The following is a 14,309-nucleotide window of genomic DNA, read 5'->3' as shown; positions in this document are numbered from 1 at the left end:
ACAACTTAGGCTGTTAAGCTTAACCTCACTATCTGTCTGCATATCAAACATCTTAGGCATAATATGGAACAGGTATTTTTCATCAAGTATTGAATGAGCAATACAGGAAAGAAATAGACCGCATGAAGCAGAGTCAAAGAGCTATACAGGAAATTAAAATCTCAATCACAAGCTTGCAAAACCGTTTAAGTGAAAGTGAAGACAGAGTTTCAGCTCTTGAAGATGCTGGTGCAGCTAGTGAAAAGGTAACAAAGGATCTCTTAAAAATGAGGATGCAGGAAAGAATAATCCATCACCTGCAAGATGATGCAAAGATGAACAATGTGAGACTAATAGGCATCAATGAGAAAAAAGGAGTCAATACAAATGACATTAAAAAAATATGGGCAGAAGTAATAGAGAAAACTTCCCAAATATGAGAAAACAATCTGACATTGAGGTAACTGAAGCATACAGAATGCCAAGTAACCTCTGACTTCTTTAGTTAAATAAATACCAAGGTATATCATTTTCCGTGGTGCTATTGTGAAAGGTATTGTTTCTGCAATTTCCCCCTCAGTGTGTTTGTTATCTGTGTAGAGGAATGCTATTGACTTTTGAGTATTGACTTTGCATCCTGCTATGCTACTGAATTTCTGTATCAATTCTAGTAGCTTCTTGGTGGAGTTTTTTGGGTCTCCCACGTAAAGTATCATGTTATCTGCAAATGACGATAATTTCACTTCTTCTTTACCTATTCTTTTTTATTTTATTTCTCCCTCTTGTTTAATGGTTCCAAAACTACATAGAACAGGAGGGGGTGATAGAAGACATCCTTGTCTTATACCAGAACCGAAAGTAAAGATTTCAGTTTTTCCCCATTTACAATTATATTAGCTGTTGGGTGGTCATAGATGGCTTTTATCAAATTGAATTGGAGGCCTACGGTGACAATTTTCTGTAGAACTTTGAATATGAATGAGCACTGGACCTTATCAAAATCATTTTATGCATCAATTGAGATAATCATGTGGTTTTTAGATTTTGCTCTAATAATATAGTATGTGACATATATAGATTTCGAATATTGAACCATCCTTGCATCCCTGGGATGAATCCTACCTGGTCGTGGTGTATGACCTTCTTGATGCTTTACTCTATTCTATTTGCTAGGATTTTATTGAGGATTTTTTCACCTGTGTTCATAAGGGAGATTGGCCTGTAGTTCTCTTTTTCAGTTGTGTTTTTCTCTGGTTTGGGAATCAGTATAATACTTGCCTTGAGGAATGATTTTGGGAGGACTGCTTCCTTTTCAATTTCATCGAAAAGTTTGAGGAGTGTAGGGATTATATCTTCTAAAAATTTCTTGTAGAATTCAGCCCCGAATCCACCAGCACCTTGACTTTTCTTTATTGGCAGGCTTTTTATTACATTTCTGATTTCATTGGCTCTTATTGGGTTATTGAGAGTTGTTATATCTTCTTGATTCAGTTTTGATAATTTGTATCTTTCTATGAATCTGTCCCTTTTTCTGTGTCTTTTTTTTTAAATAGCAGAAAGATTTTATTTTGGGGGATGGCTGGCTCAGAATGCTTTCAGGGCAGGTTTGGGTGGCTTGAGTTCTGGCGATAGAACCACAGCAACCTGAGCCTGACTGCTTTGTTGAAGCAACCACTTAAAGAACTGAGCTAAGGGGCAGACCCCCTCATCTCTGTCTTGTATTCTGTGAGCATAAAGATTCACAAGGTAGCTACTGATAAGCTTCTGAATTTCCACTGTGTCTGTGGTGATTACACCCTTTTCATTCTTTATTGCTTGTATTTGAATTTTTTCTTTCCTCTTTTTGTTGAGATTAGCTGTCAGCTTATCGATTTTATTTAATCTTTCAAAGAACCAGCTTTTTGATTCATTAATTCTTTGAACTGTTTTCTTCATCTCAACTGAGTTAACTTCTGCTCTAATCTTTATGATTTCTTCCAGTCTTTGGGCTCTGCGCTAGGTTTGCGCTTGCTTTTCTAGATGTTGGAGGTGCAGCATTAAGGTGTTTAGTTGTTCCCATTCTGTTTTCCTGATGTGTGAGTTCACAGCTATGATTTTCCCTCTTAGAACTGCTTTTGTCACATCCCATAAATTTCAATAAGTTGTGGTTGAATTTTCTTTGAATTGTAGCTATTGTTGCATTTCTTGCTTAATTTCACCTATGACCCATTGATTGCTGAGTAGGGTGTTGTTGAATTTCCATGTATTTAGGGTTTTTTTTCTGGTTTCTTTTGTCATTTATTTCCAGTTTCATTGTACTGTGGTAAGATAATATGCACGGGATAATTTCTGTTTTCTTGCGTATACTTAAGCATGACCTATGAACCTGTATGTGGTCTGTTTTAGAAAATGACCCATGTGCACCTTAAAAACTGTATTCAGCTGTGGTTGGGTGGAATACTCTGTATAAGTCCAACAAGTCCCTTCGTTCCAAGCACTGGTTCAGTTCTGCTACTTCTTTGCTAATTTTTTGTCTGGTTGACCTATCTTTTTCAGATAAGAGGATGTTAAGGTCTCCTGTTGAAATTATGGTATTGGATATTAAATTTTTTGTGTCCATTAAGATTGGTCTTATACAGTTGGGTGCTCCTGTGTTTGGTGCACACATATTTGTGAGTGTTACCTCTTCCTCTTGAACTTTTCCGGTAACCAATATATAGTGGCCTTTTTTAATCTCATTTGGTCACACTTGATTTGAAGTTGAGACTGTCTGAAAACAGTATTGCTACCCCTCCTTTGTTCTGAGGTGCTGGGGCATGTGCTATTGTTTTCCATCCTTTAACTTTAAGCCTATGAATGTCTTTTTTAGTTAAGTGTGTTTTTGTATATAGCATACTGTTGGATTTTGTTTCTTAATCCACTGTGCCAGTCTATTTCTCTTAATTGATAAATTGAGTCCATTTACATTGATGGTAATAATTGAGATGACTTGACTTATGATTGACATTTTATTTACCTGTTGTTGTTTACTTCTTTTTGTCCTGTGTTTAATTGTTTGCCCTGTTTAGTAGGTTCATTCTGTTCTCATTTGTGGAGTTGGGATCATTGTGGTCCCTCTCTAGAACATCTTTCAGTTGTCTGTGTAAGGTTGGCTTTGTCACCATGAAATTCTTTAGCTGTTTTTGTCATGAAAGTATTTTACTTCTCCATCAAACTTGACAGAGAGTTTTGCTGGGTATAGTAGTCTGGGCTGATATTTTCTTTCATAGATGACTTGAAGTACTCTGCTCCATGCTCTTCTTGCCTTCATGGTTTATGAAAAGAAGTTGGCTGTAATTCTGATGGGTTTTCCTTTTAATGGGATCTGTTTCTTTTCTCTAGCAGGTTTCAGTATATTATTCTTGTGCTGGATTTCTGGGATCTTGAGTATTTTGTGTCTCGGTGTGATTTTAATTGAGTTGAAGTTATTTGGCATTGTGTATCCTTCAGTTACCTGAATATCAGATTGATTCCTCATATTTGGGAAGTTTTCTGCTATTCCTTCTGCCCATATTCTTTTTATATCATTTGTATTGAGTACATCGTTCTCATTGACACCTGTTTGTCTCACATTGTTCATCTTTGCATCATCTTGCAGGTGATGGATTATTTTTTCCTGCATTACAGTTGTTTTTAAGATATCCTTTCTCACCTTTTCACTAGCTGTACCAGCATGTTCAAGATCCAAAACTCTGTCTTCACTTTCACTGAAATGATTTTTCAGGCTTGTGATTGAGATTTTAAATTCCTCTATATCTCTTTGACTCTTGTGATCTATTTCTTTCCTGCATTGCTCATTCAAGGAATCCATCATATATCTAATCTCCTCTATTTCTTTATCAATGTCTTCTTTAGATGCAGTTATTAATTCTTTTACTGCAGAATTTTTTTCAGATTGGGTTTCCTCCATATGTTTCCATATTTGATTCCTTACTGTAGATTGCATGAAATCAGAGATTTTTTTTCAGAAATTAATTCTGCTCTGAGTTCCTTTATACCCTTCTGCTTTTTTTCTTTAATTGTGATATTGTTAATTCATAAATTGCTGCTGTGGTAGTGTCCTCTGCACTTGTTCTGGGTGGACACTGGGTTCCCCCCATATATTTCTTCATTTGATTCTTTATTTCAGATGCTATGAATTCAAAGATTTCTGTTTTTATTTCAAGAATTGATTCTGCTCTGAGTTCATGTATAACTTTCTGCTGTTGTTTCTTTACTTCTGACACTGTTAATTCATTCATTTCAGCTGAGCTTGTGTCCTCTGCACTTGTTATGGGTGGGCTTGAGGACTGAGATTGCATTTTGCTCCTTGTTTTTGTCATTTTGTATTGCACTGACTTCTGACCTTTGCTGTAGAGCTTTGGTGCAGTTATAACCTTAGCATCTAGTGAAATTTGGGTGCAGATCTACTAAGTTTTAATTCATCCAGCTGTGCCTGACTGGGTCTGCCTGCTGTGTTCAGCTCCTTCCTGCTGCAGCCCTTGGAAGTGAACCTGTTGTTCCCCTCCAACACAACAGTGCATCTGTGGTGCCCCTCTGTTGTGCCCCTGGCCCAAGGAGCACTGGGGAGCGCAGAAGCTCACCTACACACTAGCTGGTTCTGGGCTTGGGCTGGATCTGGGGGTCACGAGAGAGTCACAGAAGTTCTTAATACTGGGCATACTTGGAAGTGGGGCTCTGGAGGTTTTCAGGGGTCCCAATGGTGTGGTAGATGGTCTCACTCACACGTGTGACTGAGTTTTGGTCTGGAGGGTTCCCACGTGTGCAGGGAAGCTGGAAGCTCTCCCACTCTCTTGCTGGGCCTGGGCTGGGCTGGATCTGGGGGTCCTGAGAGAGTTTCAGAAGCTCTCACTCACTCACTGGACTTAGGGGCCCCTTCTCTAGTTTTGGATTCAGGGTAATACTTTCTTCCAGGAATAATTCTGGCAGTATTGCTTCCCTTTCAATTTCATTAGTGTTTCAGGCTTTGGACCTGGCCTTCCAGTGCACTCTGGTGGTTTGGACAAGATAAGCTCTATAGGACTAGGTATGATCTATCAGCCTCTACATTCTCTCCTGATAGAAGAGTTTTTCAAGTTGATATGCTATGAAGGCTGTGGAAAATAGTAGTATAGCTATTGGGATCAGATATAAAGATGATGTCGTCTTTGGGGTAAAAAAAATTAGTTCTTTCTAAATTTTATGAAGAGTGTTAAAACAAATGACTTTTTAACATTGATTGGCATGCTGGGATGGCAATAGAAGGTTTGCTGGCAGATGCTCTGTCTTTAGCAGACATAGCAAGAGAAGAAGCTTCCAACTTTAGATCTAACTATGGCCACTCCACTCAAACATCTTACAAACTGAGTGGCCATGTATGTACATGCTTACACACTCTACAGTGTCATCAGACCTTTCAGCTGCAGTTTCATGCTTGTGTCTTACAGGGTGAATGATGGTGCACAACTCTATATGATTGACCCTTCAGGAGTTTCATATGGTTATTGGGGTTGTGCTATTGGCAAAGTCCGGCAAGCTGAAAAGACAGAAATAGAAAAGCTTCAGATGAAAGAAATGACTTGCTGTGATGTTGTTAAAGAAGTTGTGAAAATAATTTACACAGGGGCCTGGGGAGATAGCTCCATTGAATAAGCACTTGTCTGGCAAGCGCAAGAGCCTGAATTTAATCCCCGGTTCTGCCAAAAACAATAATAATAATTTACATAGTACATGATGGAGGTAAGGATGAGGCTTTTGAACTCCATCTCAGCTGGGTTGGTGAATTAACTAAAGGAAGAGGCACACAGACTGCGGCCACGATGCCCAACTCCGACGTTGCGCAGACCCTTGCCCAGCTCGCGGCCGGCCCCATGGGAACAAGCTGAGACGTGGGCTCCCGCGCCTTTACCACCACTGCTTCCGCAGTCCAAAAACATGTCTCCGCTGCTGCGGAGGACATGGCCTGAGAGACCTCTAGGCCCAGGCCCAGCCATGGACCCAATGGGTAGCTGCCTTGAGTAAGACATGTGCCCTCTGCATAGGCATTTCCAAATTACAATGGAGAAAATTTCGTTGGCCAACCTGGATACTAATAAACAGGAGGCCATCGCTCAGGACATATACGTAGACCTCATGGAGGACTCTTGCCTGGGATTCTGCTTTGAGGTGCACCAGGCAGTGAAACGTAGCTACTTCTACCTGAAATTCACAGAAACTGGTAGCGTGAAGGATTTTGCCTGTCAACCAGTGGAAGACAAAAAAGTGTGCCATCTCCCGCTCTGCTTGCTTCTTGGAGAACCAGGAAACTGCTGATCAGAGTTCCAGTAGGTGCCACATGAGAGTCTGGGAGTGACAATAATGTAGATTGGTTCTGCAGCTTGAAGGAGTAAGGTAAATAGAAAAGAGAAGAAGAAAACACAAAAAGAGAAAGAAAACAACTCAGACAAAAACCTCAATTTCCCTAGACGATCTTAGCTTTTAAAAGAACTAAAGTGGATGGGGCTGGTGAGATGGCTCAGTGGTCTAAAGCACCTACTTAGAACAAGCTTAGCAAAGCACAGGGACCGCGGTTTGATCCCCCAGCACCACATGACAGCCAGCCCCACCGCCTGGTGGGCTAAGCTGGCCACACACACACACACACAAATAAATAAATAAATTTTTAAAAAGAGAAATAAAGTGAAGAACTTTGAAATTTGGATGCTTTTTTAAAAATATATCTAGGGTCACCTGTGATATGCTGGGCAGGAGGAAGTATACAACCTGGGGATCACTTAAACACAATTGAATATACACAAGATTCCTGTAGTGCCCTCCACGTACATGTGAGCAGTTGAGGTCCCAGCATATAGAATCATTTTGTTCTTCAGGCTATCTGTCTACTTAATGGCAAGGCTTTCCGTAACAGTGTGGACATTACATCAGGCCATCAACGGACTGCTCCATCTTTAAGCCTCTAATTTGGGATTTAGTGCTACAAATGGAAGTCAGATATGAGATCTGGATACCAGAGTCAATTTAGAATCACTGAGAAAAAAACTTTTGGTTGGAATTGGGAAAGAACCTCAGTTCCTTTGACTGCAAGAAGAAAAGTTTAAACTTAACCTGTTTTCAAAAGAACAAGCATTTACAACGATTTCAACAGATTTGAAGACAAGGCCTCCAGATCTAGCCCAGCCCAGGCCCAGCAAGTGTGTGAAAGAGCTTCTGTGCTACCCTGTGCCTCCTGGGCCAGGGGCACAACAGAGGGGCACCACAGGTTCACTATTGTGCCAGAGGGGCAAAACTGGTTCACTTCCAAGAGCTGCAGCAGGAAGGACCTGAACACAAAAGCTAGACTCAAACCAGGCACAACTGTATAAACTCAAACTTAAAGGCTCTGCACGTGAATTTTAGTAGGTGCTAAGGATATAACTGCACCAATGCTCTACACCAAAGGTCAGAGATCAGTGCAACATGAAATAACAAAGACAAGGAGCAAAATGCAATCTCAGGCCTTGAGCCCACCAAGAACAAGTGCAGAGGACACAAGCTCAGCTGAAATGAATGAATTAACAGTGTCAGAAGTAAGGAAACAACAGCAGAAAGGTATAGAGGAACTCAGACATTTGAATTCACAGCATCTGAAGTAAAGAATCAAATACAGAAACATATGAGGAAAACCCAATGCCCACCCAGAACAAGGGCAGCGGACAGTAGCTCAGCTGAAATGTATGAATTGATGGCATTGGAAGTAAAGAAACAACAGCAGAAAGGTATAGAGGAACTCAGAGCAGAATTAATTTCTGAAATACAAAAAGAAATCTCTGAATTCATAGCATCTGAAGAAAAGAATCAAATACAGAAATATGTGGAAGAAACCCAATCTGGAAAAAACTCTGCAATGCTGTGGTTTGATCCCCTTATCCTCAAGCCAAAGCAGACTTGCCATGAAGGCATCCTGAGTGATCCCCCCCAAAAAAATGCTTCTAAAAAAAACTCCACAAGAAGAACAATGCTATTAGGGGCTACTGGACTCTTTTAGAATATTTTGCTGAGTTTACACACCTATAATATTCAATAACAGAACTTAAAAAAAATGGGGTATAGCTATGAATGTCCATTTTGTATCTGTGTATTCAAAGTGGTTGGGATAGATATATAGTTGCATTCTCTTAATGAATAGAATGATTTGTTCTAATGGTGTTTGTAAATAGGATCACAAGTCCGCATCTTGTACAGCAATTAACCACTAAGAAGAATATATGCAGTGTATTACTTGTTGAAACTGTACTTTTGATTTGATTTGAAACTGTCTCATTGCTATATGTTTATCAATAAAACTTTGAAAAGAAAAAAAACTCCACAGTAAAAGAATTAATAACTGCTTCTAATGAAGACATTGATAAAAAATAGAGATTAGAAATATGACAGATTGAATGAGCAATACAGGAAAGCAATAGATCACATGAAGCAGAGTCAAAGAGATATAGAGGAATTTAAAATCTCAGTCACATGCCTGCAAAACCATTTAAGTGAAAGTGAAGACAAAGTTTCACATCTTGAAGACACTGGTGCAGCTAGTGAAAAAGTAAGAAAGGATCTCTTAAAAACAGATAGGAAAAAATAATCCATCACCTACAAGATGATGCAAAGATGAACAATGTCAAACTAATGGGTATCAATGAGAAATATGGAGTCAACACAAATGACATAAAAAGAATATGAGCAGAATAGCAGAGAACTTCCCAAATATGAGGAAACAATCTGACATTCAACCCAATTAAAAACACACAAAATACTCAAGGCACAAAATACTCAAGATCCCAGAAATCCAGCACAATAATACTATACTGAAACCTGCTGGAGAAAAGAAGCACATCACATTCAAATGAAAACCCATCAGAACTACGGCCGACGACTCTTCACAAAACATGTAGGCAAGAATAGCATGGAGCAGAATACTTCAAGTCCTCTATGAAAACAAATTCCAACTCAAACTACTATACCCTGTAAAACTCTCTTTCAAGTTTGATGGAGAAGTGAAATACTTTCATGACAAAGAACAACTAAAGAATTTCATGATGACAAAGCGAACCCGACACAAATTACTGAAAGATGTTCTGGAGGGGGATCACAATGATCAGAACTCCAAAAATGAAAACATAAGGTATCCACTAAATAAGGCAAATAATTAAACACAGGGGGAAAAGGACTAAACTGCAGCAGGTAAATAACATGTCAATCATAACTCAACACATCGCAATTATAACCATCAATGTAAATGGACTCAATTTATCAATTAAGAGAAATAGACTGGCACAGTGGATTAGGAAACAAAATCCAACAATATGCTATACACAAGAAACAAACTTAACTCCTAAAGAAATTCATAGGCTGAAAATCAAAGGATGGGAAAACAATAGCACATACCCCAGCACCTCAGAACAAAGCAGGGGTAGCAATCCTATTCTCAGACAGTCTCAACTTCAAACCAAGAGTGATCAAACGAAATAAAGGACACTATATATTGGTTAGGAGAAAAGTTCAAGAGGAAGAGGTAGCAAACATAAATATCTATGCACGAAACATGGGAGCACCCAACTATATAAGACAAATCTTAATGGACATGAAAAATCTAATATCCAATATCTCAATCTTAACAGGAAAACTTAACACTCCCTTATCCCAAAAGGATAGGTCAGCCAGACAAAAAATTAGCAAAGAAGTAGCAGAACTGAACTGGAGTTTGGAACAAAAGGACTTGGTGGACATATACAGAGTGTTCCAACCAAGGATTGCTGAACACACATTTTTTTCAGCTGCACATGGGTCATTTTCTAAAATAGACCATATACTATTCCATAGGTCATGCTTAAGTATATGAAAGGAAACAGAAATTATCCCATGCATATTATCTTACCACAGTGCAATGAAACTGGAAATCAATGACAAAAGAAACCAGAAAAAACCCGTAACCACATGGAAATTAAACATTAACCTACTCAACAATGAATGGGTCACAGGAGAAACTAAACAAGAAATTCAACAATATCTACAATTAAAAGAAAATTCAACCACAACTTATCGAAATTTATGGCAAGCGATGAAAGCAGTTATAAGAGATAAATTCAAAGCTGTGAACTCACACATCAGGAAAACATTATGGGAACAACTAAACACGCTAATGCTGCACCTCCAACATCTAGAAAAGCAAGCGCAAACCTAAACCAGAGCCGAAAGATGGGAAGAAATCATAAGATTAGAGGAGAAATTAATTCAGTTGAGATGAACAAAACAGTTCAAAGAATTAACAAATCAAAAAGCTGGTTCTTTGAAAGATTAAATAAAATCAATTAGCCCCTAGTTAACCTCAACAAAAAGAGGAAAGAGAAAATTCAAATACAAGCAATAAAGAATGGAAAGGGTGTAATCACCACAGACTCACAGGAAATTCAAAAGATTATCAATAACTACTTTGAGAATTTTTACCCACACAGAATACAAGACTCAGATGGAATGGACAGATTTCTAGAAAGGTACAAATTACCACAACTGAATCAAGAAGATATGACAACACGCAATAGCCCAATAACCACCAATGAAATACAGAATGTAATAAAAAGCCTGCCAGCAAAGAAATGTCGAGGTGCTTATGGATTCAGGGCTGAATTCTACAAGAAATTTATAGAAGATATAATCCCTATACTCCTCAAACTCTTAAATGAAATTGAAAAGGAAGCAGTCCTCCCAAAATCAATTCTTGAGGCAAGTATTATAGTGATTTCAAAACCAGGGAAAAACACAACTGAAAAAGAGAACTACAGGCCAATCTTCCTTATGAGCATGGATGAAAAAGTCCTCAATAAAGTCCTAGAAAATAGAATACAGCAAATCATCAAGAAGGTCATACTCCATGACCAGATAGGATTCATCCCAAGGATGCAAGGATGGTTCAGTATTCTAAGTTCTATAAATGTAATGCACAATATCAATAGAGCAATTCTAAAAACCACATGATCACCTCAATTGATGCAGAAAAGGCTTTTGAAAAAGCCCAACACTGATTCATGGTCAAAGTCCTAAAGCAAATTGGAATAGAAGGCCTCTACTTCAATTTGATAAAAGCCATCTATGACAATGCAATGGGTCATACAATTCCAAATGGGGAAACATTGAAATCATTTACTCTCAGATCTGGTACAAGACAAGGATGTCCTCTATCACCTCTCCTATTAAACATAGTTTTGGAATCATTAGCTAGAGCCATTAGACAAGAGGGAGAAATAAAAAGAATAAGAATCAGTAAAGAATAAGTTAAATTATCATTATTTGCAGATGACATGACACTTTACTTGGAAGATCCAAAAAACTCCACCAGCAAGCTAATAGAACTGATACACAAAATCAGAATTATATCAGGATACTAAGTCGATAACCAAAACTCAATAGCATTCTTCTACACAGATAACAAACACACTGAGAGGGATATTATAGAAACAATACCTTTTACAGTAGAATCACAGAAAATGAAATACCTTGGTATTCATTTAACTAAAGAAGTCAAAGATCTTTTCAAGGAAAATTACAGTATTCTGAAAAAACAGATTGCAGAAGATTTCATAAAATGGAAAGATATTCCCTGCTCCTGGATAGGAAGAACCAACATTGTAAAGATGGCTATACTCCCAAAATTGTTCTACTAATTTATTGTAATCTTTATCAAACTACCACCAACATATCTCCAAGACCTAGAGAAATCATTACTAAATTTTATTTGGAACAGGAAAGACCTAGAATAGCAAAGGCAATCCTGGCCAACAAAGAAAAGGCAGGAAGCATTTCAATTCCTGGCTTAAAATTATACTACAAGGCTACTGCGATACAATCAACATGGTATTGGCAATGAAATAGACCTGAGGATCAATAGAATAGATTAAAAGATGCAGAGGCCTCTGTGAACACACTCAGCCACTGATCTTCCACAAAGGGGCCAAATACACTTACTTGAAGAAAGATAGCCTTTTTAACAAATGGTGCTGGAAGAAAACTGGCTCTCTACATGCAGAAAACTAAAACTTGACCCAGATCAACCACCATGCACTAAGATAAAATCAAAATGGATGAAAGATGTAAACATTAAAACAGAAACAGTAAATTTCCTGGAAGACAAAGTAGGAGGAACACTTGAAGACATAAGGGTAAGCAGAGCTCATGAACAAAAATCAAATCCCACGGGTAATACATGAAAAAATTAGCAACTGGGACTTGCTCTTGTTGAGAAGCTTTGCGCATCGAAACAAATCACCAACAAAGTGAAAAGATAACCCACAAATTTTGAAAAAATCTTAACTAATAAGCACTCAGACAAAGGTCTGATTTCCAGAATTTATAAAGAACTAAGAAACATTAGGGTCCCTAAATTTAAGACCCAATTCCAAAATGGGCACCCTAGAAGAACACATACTTCTCAGAGGATGAAGTTAAAGGGGTGAATAAATATATGAAAAAAAATGCTCCACATCAATAGTCATTCGTGAAATGCAAATTAAAACAACACTGAGATACTATATCAACACAGAAAGAATGGTTATCATAAAGAAATCAGCCAACAACAGAAAGAATTGTTGGAGAGGCTGTAGGGAAAAAGGAATCCTTCTCCACTGCTAGTGGTTATGTAGACTGGTGCAACCATTATGGAAATCAGTGTGGAGACTCCTTAAGAAACTAGGAATGGAAATCCCATTCAAACCAGCTATCGCCATACTGGGAATTTTCCCGGAGGAACTGAAAACGTCATATCATAATGATATATATGTACCTATGTTTATAGCAGCACAATTTGTGATAGCCAAATCTTGGAAACAACAAAGATGCCCGTCACATGAGGAATAATTGAAAAAGATATGGTATTTTTATACAGTGGAGCATTACTCAGCTATAAAGAATGATAAACTTGAAGCATTTATATTTAAGTGCATGCCACTTGAAGATATTCTCATAAGTCAAATAAACCAGTCCCATATGTGTAAATATCATATAGTCTCCCTAGTATAAGAACTCAAAAGAAGAATTACACATAGAAAGTTCTAAAACAACATCAACCCAATTTAAAACACACCCAAACATATAATAATCAAGATCCCAGAAATTCAACACAGAAACAGTATACTAAAAGCTGCTAAAGAAAAGAAAGAGACCAGGTTTGAAGGAAAAACCATTAGGATAATGGCAGATTTCTCTTCACAAACCATCAAAGTAAGAAGAGCATGGGGCAAAGTACTTCAAGTCTTGCAAGTAAACAAATTGCAACGCAGACTGATATATCCTGCAAGACTCTCCAAGTATAATGGAGAAGTGAAATACTTCCATGACAAAGAACAACTTAAGAATTTCATGATGACAAAGCCAAACCTACACAGACTACTAAAAGATGTTCTAGGGAGGGAGCAAAATGACCACAACTCCATGAATGAGAATGGAAACAACCCACCAAATAGGGCAGACAATTAAACACAGGAGAAAAAGAGGTATACAAAAGCAGTCTTTCAGTTATTCTTTTGTGTACGGCAGCAAGATATTTCCATCAGCATACTCTACAAATGGACTTCTACTGCACCTATGGGTCATGATTCTATGTGAGGCTACAGGGTGGATATCAAGGAAATAGCAGTAGCTCAGTCCCACAAGTGACACTTGGCCACCAGTAAGTGTTATGGACATTATCCATATCCACAACACACTAGAACTTGTTGCAATATCCTATCCCCAAACTGTTAGAAGTGCTGGTCATTAATTTGTCAATCCAGTATTTATCTTATGTTTTATTCTTAGTACTTCTTTACTATTATAAAAACTTTTTCTTAGTTCAATTGTTTTGAAACATTTAATTTTTAGTTAATTAGTATTTAATTTTCTGAATATTGCTTAATCTTAATTTTTGTTTTAAGATTTATACTGTATATTTGACTTACTATTTAAAAGACACAGTATGATATTTTCTCCTACTATTAGAAACTTTAAAAAGTATATTTCCATTTTCCATTGACTATATATTACTTCTTCCATATCTTTTATACACACACATATGCGCATACATATATGAAAAAATATGTGTATAACCCAACGTAAGATGGATACTGCTTCATAGAATAATGACCTTTTAAATGGGTTCATCTAATATATTTTACATAGTCCTGCATAACTATCATTTTGAGAGCTCTTTATTCTTCATCCGGGAGCATATAGCAACTTCTCTTGCTTTCTGGATTATGCTCTTTGTTGTTTCCTATATGCTACATCTGGATGTATTAGAATATTTCAAGTTTGTATAACTGGAGAATATTTTACTTTTC

At 37.6% G+C, this 14,309-nt stretch overlaps 1 protein-coding gene and 2 pseudogenes across 1 annotated transcript; 2 read left to right on the top strand and 1 right to left on the bottom strand.

Annotated features, from left to right (window-relative positions):
* LOC101565364 overlaps positions 1-4,658 on the bottom strand; it is a 9,405-nt pseudogene extending 4,747 nt beyond the window's left edge.
* A 38-nt stretch (positions 4,659-4,696) lies between these two features.
* The window catches only part of LOC105741164, a 23,725-nt pseudogene continuing 14,112 nt past the window's right edge, over positions 4,697-14,309 (top strand).
* On the top strand, positions 6,011-6,288 carry Atxn7l3b (ataxin 7 like 3B). The gene has a single exon (XM_012513058.2). It carries the CDS (start codon positions 6,034-6,036, stop codon positions 6,286-6,288), a length of 255 nt encoding a protein of 84 aa, XP_012368512.1. The 5' UTR covers positions 6,011-6,033.

The sequence above is a fragment of the Octodon degus genome, unplaced genomic scaffold, assembly GCF_000260255.1.
Source record: "Octodon degus isolate 3935 unplaced genomic scaffold, OctDeg1.0 scaffold00314, whole genome shotgun sequence".
Classification (NCBI taxonomy): Eukaryota; Metazoa; Chordata; class Mammalia; order Rodentia; family Octodontidae; genus Octodon; species Octodon degus.
This window is presented reverse-complemented; position numbering and strand designations above follow the sequence as displayed.

What these genes read in the sequence shown, in the direction of transcription:
- Atxn7l3b (XM_012513058.2), top strand. Translation starts at nt 6,034, where the DNA reads ATGGAGAAAATTTCGTTGGCCAACCTGGATACTAATAAACAGGAGGCC.